The sequence below is a fragment of the Heliangelus exortis genome, chromosome 15 (assembly GCF_036169615.1).
Source record: "Heliangelus exortis chromosome 15, bHelExo1.hap1, whole genome shotgun sequence".
NCBI lineage: Eukaryota > Metazoa > Chordata > Aves > Apodiformes > Trochilidae > Heliangelus > Heliangelus exortis.
Window position 1 is genome coordinate 6,072,654 of NC_092436.1, and position 16,408 is coordinate 6,089,061.

The 16,408-nt window shown below is 41.4% G+C and overlaps 1 protein-coding gene across 2 annotated transcripts in view; it reads left to right on the forward strand.

The window, feature by feature from the left end:
* The window catches only part of GRIA1 (glutamate ionotropic receptor AMPA type subunit 1), a 117,093-nt gene that overhangs the window by 56,925 nt on the left and 43,760 nt on the right, over nucleotides 1–16,408 (forward strand). For both annotated transcript variants that reach the window (XM_071758773.1, XM_071758772.1), the window contains exons 5-7: nucleotides 2,560–2,613; nucleotides 13,501–13,662; nucleotides 14,716–14,883. In XM_071758773.1, coding sequence (XP_071614874.1) covers nucleotides 2,560–2,613; nucleotides 13,501–13,662; nucleotides 14,716–14,883 — 384 coding nt within the window. The remainder of the gene's footprint in view (nucleotides 1–2,559; nucleotides 2,614–13,500; nucleotides 13,663–14,715; nucleotides 14,884–16,408) is intronic.

A 16,408-nucleotide genomic window follows, 5' to 3' on the forward strand; every position in this document is an offset into this window, starting at 1 on the left:
ATACCTATGGATGACTCCAACAAGGCCATGCTCACATTCTGAAGACTGTAGCAACAGAGGAGCCATTGCTCAATGTGTTAATCATCTGTGGGGAAATGACCTGGTCTCTTTCTTGGAAAGTTCTCTGTCATGTCTCAAGGGGAGGATTTATCTTTGCTGAGGTATCTGTCATTTATGAGCCAGGCCTTGATTCAGGGCAGGATACCCACAGGGCCATGCTGTGTAGCCTTAATGGGATAAGTAAGCAGTGGGTTGTATTCCATCAAAGCCCTATATTTTTTCTTCCTTGTCTCTCATTAAAATGAATAACTGGAATTTCTCCTTTGCCACTGTTTCACTCTGAGAGGATTTCTCTCTAATAGATGTCAAACTGGCCCATTAAGAAGAGGGTAATGAAACCTAGGTGGCCCAAGTGAGCTATCAGCATGCAGCCCGACACAGCCACTCAGCACGTTCAGGCTAAGTGATAAATGCTATTATAACCTCAGCTTGCTACCACCATCCAGACACATTAGGACTGAGCAAGCATTTTAAAATAAATTAAGATCACAAATAACTGTGTAAAACACAGGAAGTGAGCCTCATAATTCAGGTGGTTGGGCTGCAAGATGAACAGCTCAGGGAAAGCTGGATGCCAGCCCTCTGGTTCATTGACTCTGACACTTAATAACAAAGGGGGAGTTGGAGCAGGAGGCACCAATGCCAGCCCTCATTCCACAAGGTGTGGGACTTCCTGCAAGGGATGGTCTCAGATGATGAATAGAAGGGGACAGGTTGTGCCTGATTTTGCTTCTCAGATCTGGCAATAGAAGATACTCAGAAAACTGCCCATAATAAAAGCTTATATTTTTATGGCCTTAGGTATAGAGAGGTTTTTTCTGATAACTCCAAACTGCTCAGCAGAAGCCAGGGGTTCCTGTGCAGAGAACCACAGGGCAGTGAAGCTGGTGGAGCAGATTTTAGTTGTGTAAGGAACAGCTACTAAATGAAGCCTTCATTGGAGCTAATTGCAGCCCCTACACTAATGCTGGGAACCAGATGAGTTTTAATATGCATACAAGAGCACTTCATCAGAGAACAGCTAAGGCAGATGAACCAGTTGCAGAGAACAAGTGTCAGCTCATTTATAATCCATTTAGAAATCCCTAAATGGCTGGTCATGATAATCTGGGAGAGCTGTTCCATGGGGAGGATCAGTCTGTGCATGCCCTTATCTGACACTTCTCAAACATATGCTACCAGCCTGATATCTGAGAGAGGTCCTGGGTGGACCAATCTCTGTTTAAATGTGACACAGCAATCATTCTGTTATCATTCTGGCTGTGAGGAGGTTTCTGGACTTGCTGCTTTTCATGCAGATTTTGCCTGAGTGTTGGCAATGCAGGCAGCAGTTCAGAATCAATTCATATGACAATGGAAATAAGAGGTAGTGTTGCCATCAAATAAACTTCATGGAAGCAGCACAGTTCTCTCAGAAACTGGCAATTCTGGTGTTTGTACAGGTTCTGAAGGCATGTTGGTTTGGGTTTTTTTTTTCACTGCCTTCTTTCTTTATGTGGATTGGCTCTAATGCAGATGGTATCTGGCTCTAGTAACCTGGTCAGCACATAACAGTGCTGCTGGAAATCAATGCAGAAACATTGCAGTGGGAAAATGGAGTCAGCAGGAATAATGGGATCTTTACCTGTTTTCTTGCTGTATTTTTTTTTAATCAAGGGAGAAAAAGACAGGGACTATCTAATCTATGACTGTCTCCCATAATCACAGGCTCACTGCAACAAGTGCTGCTTTACTACCTAGACAAGGGAAATTGTTCCAGCTAACATAGGAACTTCCAAATGTTACAGATCACTGTAAGCAATTGTGTTGATAAAAGAGGATAAAAACCTGACTCTACAGGTATCAGGGGGAAAAAGTGGCAAAGAGAATACATTTGGACAGCATGAAGATGTAAATTATCTCAGTGAACATGCAAGGGGAATATTCTGGGACTTGCCCAGACAGCTTTATTCTGGACATATGATTTGAAGGTAGTCCAATGCACTAAAGGAGAAAAATTGCCCTGCAGTGTAAACCTCCTGCTATCTCACCTGGGTGGGTGCCTGTGGCAGAGGCTCCAGCTCTAAGGATGTGCAAAAAGCTGTCTCGTCTTGCTTGATGTTTCATCTGCATTCATAGGACAAATGGACCCCAGCTCCCCACTTTGGTCCTTTTGTGTCTGAAATACAATCTTATTTAACCTTTTTCTACGAAAAAAACCCAAAAAAACTTTACCAATTTTGTTTTGTTTTGTTTCTTTTTTCCCCTGAGTCCATAGGAGAGAGGTTGGTTTAGATACTTCACTCTTGTCCTGTCTCATTTCAGACTTGCTGCTCAAATATCATTTGTGAAAGCTCTGCCTTTCCTCTATCAAGGCTGTGAACTTTTATCTTGGTGGGTCTTCCTGTCCACAACTGAACAGTCTCATTGGGGGAAAATGTGGGAGGAGAAAGGGCAGATAAAAGGAGTTTGTTTTCTTCAGTTGGTCTCTGCTAAATATCCTTGGTTTTCATCTTGCAGATCATCAAGCTTGAAAAAAATGGGAATGGGTACCATTACATTCTGGCAAATATGGTGAGTTGCCCTCCTTGGTAGGGTTGTTGGTTTGGTTTTGCTTTTTTTTTCTGTGTCATATTTTGTTAACCACTATATTTATAGTTACTGAGCTGGACATCTTTCTCATCTAACTTTTGGGTAAAAAAATACCAATCATTGCAGTGTTTTCTCTCTTGAGCCAGTAAGGTTATCTGCAGGGTATCTATCTCCAAGGCTGTTTGTCTTTTGTTTCTTGGTTTTCTTTTTGGTTGGTTGGTTTTGGTTTGGTTTGGTTTTTTCCTCCATCTTCATCTGCATCTTTTCAGAGCCAATTAACCAGCTACCAATTAGTTCATCTTGTGGTAATGATTTTTTTTTTTGCATGCCATGGCCACCTGGGATCCTGGCTTTTTTTAGTCAGCCCTGCAAGAAGTTTTTGACTATTGGTAGCAACTTTAATTTTCTAACAAGTTTTACCCACATTTCAGTATGTGTTCCCTAAATGAAGCATTTCACAGCCATCCTGAGAGCTTCCACTACAAGTAGACTTGTTAATGATGATGCACCAAGATCCCTCTGACCTTAGAGTAAAAATAAAACCTGTACCTATTCTGCAATTTGGTGCTAAGTCAAATCTGACTGTCATTACCCTAAGGAATTAATTGCACATAAAGATTTCTTTAAGGAAAGGATTCTCCCTCTAATGCAGGGATGTACTGCCTGAGAACAGAGCAGTATTGGTCAGCAGCAGGGACATCCTTCTGGAGCAATATGCTGTCCTCTCTTGGGAGAATGGAGAATTTTCTGCCTAGGGAGGTAAGAGAGAGCTGCCCCAATCCATAGGGCAGTTGGATGTTTTCCACAGCAGATTTCCTACTCTCTTCTCCCCAGATGTATCCAGGGGGATGCACAGCAGGGAATGGGTTGGTGTGGGCGGTCTGGGGTTGATCCCCCAGGACCCACTGTGTCTGTGTGGGCTGATCCATGAGTGGGGGCTGGAACCCTTCTTCCCTCCCACAGCTGTGTCTGCCAGGCAGCACTTCAGGCCTGGGGTAATTAAACTTTAAACTACCAATTAGTCAAGCAGTTGCTGCTGTCCTCCTTCTTTCAGTCCCAAGATAACTCTGTAATTTACAAGACAAAAATGGCCACATAATTATCCCCAGATGCCCTGAGACTGACCCTGCACTTCTGCACTGGGCTCCTACCATGTAATTACAAAGTTAAAAATGTTATGTTGTGCAAGGGGAGACACGTGAACTGTAGAGCAGCAAATAAGTTCAGTTGCTAATTTCTGAAAAATTATTCTTTGTTGTTGTTGAGGACCCAGGTCCTGGTCCTCATGTTTATGGAAGTCCCTTCATTAAAATTGAGCAGGGAAGCAATCTGGAGTAACTGGAGTGTGCATGTCTGGGTGTCTATGTATACCAGTGCAGAAGGCTAAATGAAAATTATATCAGCTCTTCTCTCTGCACCTTTTCATAAGAATAAATACATTAAAGACATGAGGTAGATGATACTCAGGTGTTGGAGTTTTGAAGGACATTTTCTTCTCTCTTATAATACCACACTTTTCCACTTCCAGCCTGAAAAAGCACACTTTCCCCATCTTTAATTTGTTTTCTTAGCCTTTTCACAAATGCTGAGAGGACAGAGGTGGCTGGAAGAGGCTGCATATTCAGCCAACACAGGTTATAAATAATTAACCCAGAGCAAAAAGCTTTCCATTTCCCCAGCTTCTCCACAGGGAGCATCTGCAGCTTACTTTGTGTCCCTGGGACCCTGGTTCTAATGGGACCACCAGAATCCACTGTTACTGGCTGTGCTTTTCAAGCAGCTTTGATCTGGGGGGGGGAGAAGTAGAAACAGCTTGAAAGGAATTCAAGCTCTTTCCTTTGGTCTTTTCTGCTCCTTAAAACTTAGCATTGTATAAGAGCCAAACTCCAAGAGAGAGGGATTTAAAACAAATAATTAAAAAAAAAAAAAAAAGTAGAGGATAATCAGACAATGTAGGGAAACTGTTCTTAATTAAAAAATAGTATCTCCCAGGGGTAAGAAGGCCCTTCTCAGTGCAGAACCAGCTCTGATTCTGCTATGTACTCAGGCAGGTGCTGGCACCAGAAGCCAACTCAGTTTCTGGGATGTGCTGCACACACACAGGAGCTACTCACTGACTGGCTCAGCAAGGAGAATGGCAAAAAGGCCATAAAGATTCCATGGTTCTGAGATGATATGGCAGTGAGGAAGCAGCAAGCCTCACTATGTGGGGATGGCTGGGGATGTTATAAGGGATTAGGGTTAAACCATAGTGTGGACGCTCTGATCCAAGAGATTACAGTAGGTTTTATCCCCTTCTATGGACATCTCTTTGCTGGGTTAGACCCTTCAGAGAGTGTAACGTGCTGTAATTTATTCCCACTGACTCTGACTCATACTCTTAGTGGAAAGACCTTAAACACCCCACAATTTTCCCTGTAGACAACTCCTAAGATGACAGGGTGTGCATTGCCCACACACAGACGTGTACCCTCATGTGCAACCCACGTGCCTGGAAAACAGCCCAATTTTGTGGAAGTGGCTCATTCTGCAATACTGGGTCATAAGAGAATAAATTAAGGACTAAAATCTGCAAGTGTCTGAACATTCCCTAATGAATTATTTTTTCTGTTCTGTGCTGACTGGTGGATTCCTACTCTGGGGACTCTGATCCCATATGAAGATGAGGCTCCCAACCCTGACTGGGTCAGGCTCTGCCTCAAACCAGTCAAGTGAGGCTTCAGCTGGTTCATAGCCACCAAGTTACCTGCACTAGTTGGAGTGAGGGGCTGAGTTTTAAATACCTACCTCTTGCAACACTGCCTAACCTTCTTAGGGTCCTTTCCCATGGGGAAAAAAGTCCTTACCCATGGGGAAAAAAATATCGAACACGTTAGAAGCAAATGTTGGAAAATATTTATGGATAACCCCACTAAAATTCATATTTTTTTTCTATATGCTTGTTCAGAGCTACATCCAGCCAAAAAACCAAGCAGCAGTGCACTGCTGCCCAGTTACAGCAGCTCTAAACTGGTGTTACATCAGGAAGTCAAGCCAATGCACATGCTGAATAAAGCCTCCAGAAATTAACCATGGACACATTTTGAACAGGGAGGAATTCCCTGTCTAGTCACAAGACAATTCATGAAAAAAAAAGAGGAACTGGCTTGCATTAATCACTGCTGGTTTGCCCAGCGGTTGCTGTCAGGGAGTTGTAGTAAAGCACGAAGCAGAATTTGACAAGCAGCAGCAAATGAAAGCTTGTGTTTCCTAGCAGGAACAGCTTTCTTTTGCAGTGAAATTGCTGTTACCAAGGTGAGACAATAATGTATCTGTGTTCACAAACAAAATGAAACTGTTCCACACTTTAGGCCATGGGCAAACATCTTTCTCTCAATCTGCTATGCCTGTTAAAGGCACAGATTGTCTTGGCTGCTCCACCTTGCCCAGCCCACAAAGGTCTATCTGCAGTATCACTGCTGGGGAAAGGGTTCCTCTGGGCATTCCTGCCTCTCCTTAAGGGAAATTTGATATTTTCTATGGCTTTTGCAAACTCATGAAAACCTGATTCCCAACCAATAGAGTTACCCAAATTATCTTTTACCAACTGCCAGCCTGGATATTTGCCTGGTGTCCCAGTGCTGGGGGGCTGAAGTCATATTTCTCCCTTCCCTCCACCCCGTGCATGCCTACTTTTCTTTTTGGAACTCAAAGAGTTTTGGCAACTCTAAGAAGTGTTTGATTTTGTAAGTCTTATTTTCGAAGCTTTGTTCTTAGTCTTTGAATGCATCAGTCTAGCAACCACAAAGAAAAAAAAAATACAGTCAATACTTTCAGAAAAGCAAGCTTAGAAACTTCTGGGATTTCTTTCTTTTGATGTTACAGGCTTTTTCCTCATAACCTTGGCTTTGTATACCTGTTTGTCTTGTACTAGGGATACAGACTGACTACTGTCAGTAGTGGGAGAACATCAAGTCTCTTGGGCAGAGGAAAATCTTTATCTTAAAATAAGTGACATTCATGTGACCCTTCTTTAAAAGAAAAGTATGAAAGACAGCTGCCACAGATAGTGTTTTAGTCTTTTTTTTTTCCTGGTGCATTAGACCAGGTTGTTCCTTTGCAAATACTCTCATTTGAAGTTGAGAAGATAAGTGTATGAGACTGCTGATGCTAAGGATTGCAAGGAAAAAGTAAAAATAAACCCAGAGTTGATTAGCAAAGGTAAGCATTTTTTCCTGTGCCATTTTACATCAGCATTGTGTCAGTGCTGGGTCAGAGTTTCATTTTGCAAGCAGTTGTGATGTCTTTGGAAGGTACCAGCACAGTGGCTTTGCCAGAGAAGTGGCTTGTGCAGGCAAAATGTCCTGGTTTGATTCCATTCACCCATGGTTAAAATAGGCCTCTCTGATTTTTTCCAAAAAAAAACAAACCCAGAAGGGACAACTTCTGCACCATCAATGCTGAGATACAGTGACCTGAGTCCATCAGCTGGTGCAGCCAGTGAAGAAAGGATACCCTCCCTAACTGGCTGTCAAAAAAGGGTGTCCACATTACTGGGGGGCAAAGTTCTCCCAGCACAGGCAGAGCTCAGCTCCTCTAAAGCAATGCAGCACGTGTGGATCCTGCACTGTGTGCTCTTCCCATGCTGGGTACCACTGGAAGAAGCAGAAGTGTGATATGTGGCACTGGCTGTGTGTCAGTGGTTTCATTCCCACCATCGATGCCCTCATCAGCTTTCCTGGGGTTAAAATGTGGTTCTCAATTTCTCATCATTTTGGAAGCTGTCAGGTTTGTTTTTAATCACCCTTAGTTCTAGTTTCAGTCTTCTGCCCCCTTGAAGTTTTGCTTACTGCAGGTAGTATCAAGATCAGCACTTCACAGGTTTGCACCACCAGCTGATTGGAAATTCTGTTTTGTGGGAATTTCCAAAAGAATGTGTACAACACCAGCTTCTTGTCCTGGTAAGATCTCAGGATGCCTGGTCTTGCAAAAATTTTCTTACGTTGGAAAGAGATGTCCTAAGTTATCTTTATCTTTTTTTTTTCTAAAATTATGACAGTTAGATCTTTCCTCTTTCTGAGTGATTGATGCAAGTAGGCTCATGAAAAAACGGTTTTCCAGGCAGAGGAATCAGTGAAATTTCTGAGGTCTGCATTTTACTTACAAACAGCTTTTCTGTCCCAATTCAAAAATTATTAAGCAGAAGAAACACAACATTATCTCATCTGAATTACTGATAGCAAAAGACACAGCAATACCCTGAATTATTTTTTTGCTTGAATTACAGCATCTCATGTAAAAGAAGGTAATCTCTTTTTTCATACAAGAAATGCCCACCCTGGAGAATATGAACTGCAACCTTGGAAGGCATTTTGCAGTAGCTAATGAGGGCTCAAAAGTATGAGTGACTTACTGTGGCTAAGAAAAAAATCACTGGGTATCAGGTAACTGACAGATTATGTTACAGCCATCAGAAAGTAAAATGTGTTTGCTTAAGTCTTAGTAAAAAGGTGCTAGACTAATAGATTTCCTCAGCCATTAGCAGTCTCCTAATTCATTATCCCAGTTCAACAAGCAAAGGGTGACATATAAATTTGTGGTATCTTCCTCATGGTGACTTCATTGGTTCTTTTCTCCAGTCCAAATTTGCCTAGCTTCAGCTTCCTCCTTCAGATTTATGCTTCTGTTTGCTAGGCTAAATATTCCATTACTGATGTTTTGGCCCTTGTAAATTGTGATCAGGTCATCCCTGAATCATATCTTTAATTGGAGTTTTGGTATTTGTCACTACACAGCATGTCCTCCAAACCTTTAAATCAGTTTCTACTCTGAAAGTTCTCTAAAGCTCAAGCATCCACTTAGAGCATCTGTCTCTCTGCTAGGACTGAGCTTTCCAATGAGTTGTAAAGGGTCATTTACATTCAGAATGTGCTCCAGCAGTGGGATAGGGCTGATGCAAAAAAATATTGCAAAGAAATTCTGTACAACTGTACCAAAAAAAAAAAAAAAAAAGTTACTGGTCATTTGCAGTCCCAGGTTCTTGAAGTCTGGGTTCTTACCTGACTTGGTTTGCTTTGATTGATAGCTCAGGACAAAACGGACTCATTGAGCTGCAGGATTTGGTTCTTGTCTGAGAGTGCACCTTTCTTTTGTATTTCTTTTCACTTTCTTCTTCACATACTTCTCTGTTACAGTAAGGACTCACATGTTTTGCTGTTACAATGATTTTTGACACATTAATGATTCTGCAGAAGAGAAGGTCTCTCCTGTTGGAAGGCATTCTGGAACAAGGTTTGAGCAGATGGGCTCTTTTTTGGTGTACTCTCCTTATTAATATAAAGTGATGGGAGTGAGGAATGATCCTTCATTGCAGAAGCCAAGCTTGAAGATAATTTGGCATACTAGGGATGCTCTTTTTGGAAACACTTGACTTCTTGCTCCCTGCAGAAAGATACTGGCATACCTAGGAATGACAGGAGCCACTTTGCATTCCCTCAGCTTATTTACAGCCATTCAGAAGCAATTGTTTTGCTTTAGAAAGTGTCTTATAATCATAAAGTCTGCTAGGAGAGAGCATTCTGGCATTGCAAGCCATACATGGGTAGCATCTGAAGAGAGATGAGCTGATTTCCTGATGCTGCCACAGGACCATCTTTGGCACCCACTCAAGGTCAGGGTGATTTGCTTAATTTTTTTTTTTCTTTTTTTCTTAAGAAGGAATATTTCAGTGTGTGACTTACTAAAAAAGAAAAAACAAGCCTTCTCAGGCAGTTCAACATAACAGGCATTTTCCATCTCTGCATTCAGAGGTGAGTTTTGCTCATCTCAGGGGGATATCTAGAGGGTTCAGAAGATGCAGAGAAAACACCAGTGCTCTTCAGAAATGTGACAGTCTGCAAGGGGACTCTCTAAGGTTCTTTCTCTCAGGAAAAGTGAAGACTTGGAGTAAAGGCACAGAGATTTTAAGGTGGTGCTGTGTCTGGGCTGCAAGGAGATTTATGAGACAAAGCTGCAGCCTGCCCAGAGCTCAGCCCTTCTGCCAGTTGCCACAGCTTCAAAGGCATGATTATACTGCAGGAGGTGTCCTGCAGGGATAGTGTCAGTGATTAATATCAATTCAGTGAGATAGAGAGAGAACTTGAAGGTGCTGGGCAGTGGCTGCTCACTTGCAAATGTCCAGGTACAGAAGTGAGGCTGCTGCTGCCTGTGACATTCCTGTAGGCTGGGATGATGTCCCAAAAGGACCAGTGCCACCCAGTGCCAACAGCATGCAGAGGGAAGGCAGAGATTTAGGACAGTGAGGCAGTGAAATACAAGGGTAAAAGAAGAAATGCAGCTAATTTAGTGGCAGATTTGAGGGGGGTCATACATGAAGGAACGAGGCTTTCCCTACACCTCCTAACATCTGCCCATTCATATCTTTGGACTCTCTTTTCAGGGCAGATCTTTTGCAGACCAGCCACCCAAGATGGATTTACAAGGCCCATTTCAAACCATCAGTCTTCCTGCATTATGCATTTCTGTTGGTTGAGCCCACAAGCAGGGTAGAGGAATATAAATGTGAGACTTGCTGGCACCTCTCCCAGCAACCAAGGCAGCGAATGGAGCAGTAAAATAACCTTTGGTTGAAAATTGTTTTCAGTTTAAGAACAGCATAAAGAACAGATGCAGCACTGAAAACAATGAGGAAAAAATCCTTCCCAGTGCTGTTCTGTTTTCTATTTGAAGGCATGAATGTCTGTAACAGCTGCCCATATTATTTACTAGCAGCAGGACTTCTGCATGTCATGGCTTTGCAAGCATCAGTAATACAGAGAGGAGTCCATGGTATGGGCTGAAAAGCAAATTTCCTGCTTTGAACTGAGCCTGGCTGTTGCTCCAACTCTGCTGCAGATTCTGTGAGTCAGAACAGGCCTGGAGGAGCAAGGCTCAGCCCATCAGTGTGGATGGCTCATTGTCAGCCTGCTAGTTCCATGGCATTCAGAGGAAGAGAGGCATTTCCCAGGCATATGCAAGGCAGGAGGCTGTATTCTCTGGTTTGCTGAGATAGTTTCACACAATGAATTTAAATTGAACCCAATCTGGCTGATTCTGAACATACTGTTGAGAAAGTAAATCTGCTACCCCCTGATAGTGGGCTTCAGTCTTTCTTTAGGCAGTTTTAAAGAATTTATTTTCTGTTTTTAAGATTTATCCAAATGGAACCTAAATAAAAGATCCCTTTACTTTGCTACACGTTTCTCTGGTTACTACAAGGTGACAGGTGATTGATGATTTCTTTACTTGCAAATATTGTCATTTTCTTGTTCTCCTGCTTCCTACAAGCACTGACATTCCAGATAGAGAGAGGAACATAATTAGTTTTGGGTACCACTTTGTCAATAGAAGCATTTTCAAGAGACCATTTGCATAACATTTGATATTTTCTTTTTTATATGTTATCCAGCAAGAATTCACCTCCTGGCAATTATTTTCCAAAATATTTGATCTCTGGTATTCCCAGCTCATTGATTGTCATGTCACCCAGAGCAGATTTTGGTGGGGCTGTGATACAAATTCCTTTGTAATTAGGACCTTTTCTGTACTGACCTTGTACTGGAGCACGTGGAGGAGAAATCACAAGTGAAAACAGTTATTTTAACAGTTGATATCAGAAAAATTGCAAACTTGTATTCAAGGTTAATTACATTCTCTATGATCCCAATTGCCTTATACAACTGGAAAAGAGGTCTCAACCCTTCTTAAAGAACCTAAATTGTGTTTAAAATCAGCAAGGAAAAAATAGTACAAATTTTGGGAAGAAATCATTCCTTTTGTCTATTCAAATTATTTTAAAATGTTATGTAAGATGAATTCCAGTGAGTATTGTTGAATACTTGCTTCAGTTGCAAAATGGTTTGGTTTGGGTAAAACAGGGAAAGACAATGTTTTCAACCACTCCTGTCTTATTACTGGTGTCATAATCTTTTTCTGACTTTTCCTATTTATATCTGCTAGTTGAGGGAGCTAAATACACCAGACATTTCACTCGTAGTCAGTTGTGAGCTTGGATTTTTCTTCATGCCTTTGTAGGCCTTCAAAGGAGGAGCTGGTGGTACAAACTTCAAGTTACTGTGTGGTAGTTTCTTCTGACAGATCTGTTTCCCCTGAGTACCTCCCAGGAGCAAAATGTCAATGTAATTTGGTCCTAGGCATGAATAATCAATTGATAACCTGTGAGATCACTCTTTACTGAACCTTATGAGCTCTGCGTGTCAAAAATCACTTGGCCTGAAATGCATTAAGATGTCACATGTGATTATCCTGCTGCATTTCCTACTCATTAATCACAGCTCTAGTTTTTTTGAAACCCCTACGCTGGCAATTACAAACAAGATTGATGTGGATTGAATCAGAATTCTGAGGAATATATACACACAAAATAGCACCTTTTTCCCCCCTCCCCCCCCTAAATCACTGAACTTTGAAGCATAACAAATCATCTATTTAGAGCATCTGTGCACCTATAGTCAATCCTCAGCATTGTAAGTGGTTGCCAAATTGCTTACAAAAAGCTGGAAGAAAAAGCGTGAAAGTCTTTAAAGACATTTTTGAATCACTTAAGATTCCCTTGGTCTGATGCTGATGCAGGAGGGCAATTTAGTCTTTTCCTTGTAAGCCATCTGTTCCCAAAACAGGTTTGCACCTAACTGCCTGATCCTGGCCTTGGAAGTGAATGAGCTAATTAGCTCCCTCATCCTGTGCACAGAGAGCAGAATTTTGGGAACGTGACTGCTGTCTCCTGGGAACAATGTGACTTGGCTTTTGTAACACACACCATCATCACATGTTTGAGAGCTGGCACAGGAGAGAAATCCAGTGGCAGGTTAAGAAGGTGCCTGTGGAGAACATGTACCAGCAGGGCAAAGGGAAGGGGGAGCTCAAACAAGTTCTATTGCTCAAGGGGTTGCATTGTGCCCAGTCCTCATTCATTTTACTTCATGCATTCTTGTTGCTGATGGAACCAGTGGAAATAATTGACCACATTTCTTGTCTTTGTATTCCAAAAGAAAAAGGCTCAGTACTTCAGCCTGCCCAAGCAGAAGGGCAATCTCTGTTCAAGCACCTGCTTTGTGCAAGGAGGCACAGCAAAGTTTTGCACAGGGCTGGAGACAGAGGATCAAAGCTGGGAAACTAAGAAATTACATTTTCTCCATATTGCATGCAGTGTAGCTCTGATTATTTGAGAGTGACTAATTCCCCAATGCCACCCTGACACACGTGTGCATATGTGCACTTGAAGGGAGCAAGGAGTAGACAAGAACAATAAGTTAAATAAATGTATTTCATTAGTAAGCTGAAGTCCCCAAAAATACCCTTTTTTTTCCCCAAATTAGTGAATGCTATAAACTGGCTTTTCTAATAGACTCCTTTGGCAAGCTGGCCAACCACTTCTTGATCTGCTGGATGTTCATTGTTCAGGAACTGTTTTTCCCTACTGAGATGTGAATAGAAGCAGCCTATCCATTGTTGACTCATTGTACAAAAATTAAAACTCAATGAAAAAATTCTTTCTAACATATTGTGAGCATTTTATTAGTTTCACCCAAGCATTATTCAGTAGGCATTTTTCTGTTATTCTGCTAGCTTTCTTGCAAATGAACTCTTATTAATATGATTATTTGTCTCCCTGGGTGGAAGCCACAGGATGTGTTCAGCTCAGACCCTGTGAGAAAGGCAAGTTCAGCCTATGGTTAGGGAGGTGGTGCCTCTCTCAAATTGGACCTTACCTTGCAAAGGGAAGTGATTTTTTCTAAGCTGGCTACCTCATTCATAGATAGGCAGAATTCCTCTTACTCATTTAGAGATGTGCTCCTCTGATGAGCTCCTTTTGTTTCTCTCCTGTACTAGGGATTCATGGACATTGATCTGACCAAATTCAAGGAGAGTGGAGCCAATGTAACTGGCTTCCAGTTGGTGAATTACACGGATGCTGTTCCTGCCAGGATCATGCAGCAGTGGAGGAATAATGATGCCAGGGAGCATCCTCGTGTAGACTGGAAGAGGCCAAAGGCAAGTGGTATTAAAACAACATTTAATTTAGGGGCCATCTGGCTCAGTTCAAGGTATGCCCACCTCTTTGTTATCACACAGAGCTCTTTAATCTCACTCTGAATATCTGTCACTTAATATAATTACCAACATCTCTTACAGGTGGCTCAACATTGTCTAAACTTTACGAGACAGTTGTTGCTGCCTGCTAAGAAATGCATAATTTAGTGTGTTCACTCATTCTCCCAGTTTTTACCCTCCTCAAATCTAAGGATTAAACACCTCATTATGTTCAGTATATAAAGAAGAAAAAGCCTCATTCATCTTTGATTGACTTGCTAGTTATCCAGTGATAAGAAATTCATTCCAGATGTTCCTCTGAGCATTTCAAATCAGTGGGTACAACTGAGGGGAAATATATTTTAATTCCTAGCATAGAAGATCCTGACAGCGTCAAGGGGCGGGCAGAACCTTGAGGTGTTTTTTTTTTCTGTCTGACATTGGAAAACAGATCCACTTGTGAGAAACACTCAGCAAGAGAAATGTCAGATTTGGAAGTATTAGTTTAATAAGTTGAAAATATGTAAGAAGGTAATCATAGAAAAAAAGAATTAAGTTTAGTGGTTACAATTTGTGCCAAGTTTCTGTACAAGTGTCTGATTGAACAAAGTAATCTTTTGCAGGATTTTTGCATGCTGAAGTGAGGTTTTCTGATCGCTGCCTGTGACCACTCACCTGTTGCTTGATTTTCTCTATCTTGAATTTACACTGTTATGCCTTTCCCAGAATACAAATACAATGTATTCCTTTAAAGTTCAAGTAAACCATTCTAATTAAACACAAACTCGGGCAGCAGATGAACGGGTCTGAAGGTCGAGTCCTCTTTAGGGAGTGGAAGGCACCAATTTTCACGAGTCAACAGTTCCATAGTGATTATAGGGAGCAAGAAGCTGTTGAACTTCATATACGGAAGGATGAGAACGGGATAAATAATAAAAGCTTCCATGAGGTGAAGCAGCGGAGCACTCCCTGGGTCAGCTCACCCTAAATGTCCACCTCTTTTTCCCTCTCTAGTACACATCAGCTCTGACGTACGACGGGGTCCGGGTGATGGCCGAGGCCTTTCAGAACCTGCGGAGGCAGCGGATCGACATTTCCCGTCGTGGCAATGCTGGGGACTGCCTTGCCAACCCGGCTGTTCCCTGGGGACAAGGCATTGACATCCAGAGAGCACTGCAGCAGGTTTGAAACCCAATGTGTGCACTGTAAGGACAGCTGAAGGTGGCTCGTAGGATTGATTAGCAGTAGAAATGCCCAAACAGATTGCTTGGGATGAGGAATTGATCCTTCCGGATTGGAGCCAGGTCTCCTAAAGATATGAGGGGTGCATCCAGAAAACTTTTTTTTTTCCTGGTACTGTCTGATATGTCCTTGCCTTTTCTAATTTCTACTGAATTTCTGGGATGGAAAAGCCAAAATATTACCCCATAAAATAATGGGTCCCTATTTTTATCTTCCCCTCGCAGGAGAGGGACCTGCTCAGACCATATTTCTTGCAAATCCTTTGATTCCGTGAACTCAGCTTCAGTTCCAGACTGCTAATGAACCTTGAAACCATGTGAATTTTGCCTTATGTGTTGCCTGTCATCTAAATGTTCTCAAAGCACAGATTATAGCTTGTGTCATACTGTGAGGGTTCATAAAAGTCTTAATAACAGCTATTTAGATAGTTTATTCCTTGACTCTTATAATCTAGCTTTTTCTTCTTGCATAAAGATTTAGCTTTTTGAATAAACAAAAAACTATGTGAAATTTGCAACAAGGGAGAAAACCAGTACAATCTTAGCAAAGACAGAAAGGTGGAATAGTTTCATATGTCATTAGGTTTCAAGACTGACATTTATCGCTACCATTTCTCTTTTTCAGACAAAAATAGATGGATTCCTTGCAAATACTGCTAGCTCAGTGCTATCCAAATATAGCCTGTCCATCTTTCATTAACTGTGAAGAAGGCAAGAAGAATAAAATAAATATGGTTAATTTTCACCAAATGTAAATTTCCTCCAGTTTTTTTTTTTTGTTTGGTTTGGTTTTGGCTTACTGGTAAAAAACAATTCCTTTAAACCAAAATCTTGCATCTGATTTGATTTTGTTGCTTGGATTCACTTTGCTCCCAATCTTGCTGTTGACTTTCTCCATGACCTTGGGCAAATCACTCCCATAGCTTCTCCAAAACCTTATAAAAAAAATCAACCTTCTTGATGCATTAGGGAGATAGGTTACCTAATAAACATTAAACATTTGGATGTCTTCTGATGAGCAATGGGTTCTCAAGTATTTTCTTTATTGAATTTATGAGAATAGCATATCAAATTTAGACAGCTAGAAAATATGATTTTGTGCATGTGTCGGAAAATCACCTCTAAAGTTTTCTCATCTCTTCATCAAATACACTTCAAAGTCTCAGTTTTTCAACTGCAGTGATTTTTGGGGAAAAAAAACCACAACGAAACCAAACCAAACAAAGAAACAAAAAAACCCCATGAAGAGCCATATGCAAATGTTTTTTCTTTACCATTGAAAAATTGTAAATTTCAGAATATTTGGCCAATGTTGTTGAGATGGTCAAAATTAAAGGCTCTGAATCATGCAGGGGAAGAAGTCTCCTGGGGAAATTTTAGCTATTAGTTTAATCATCATCCAGCATTTAGTTTTGTAACAATAAAAAGGTAGCTGGAAATAGAAGAATTTAGGATTAGACTGAAGG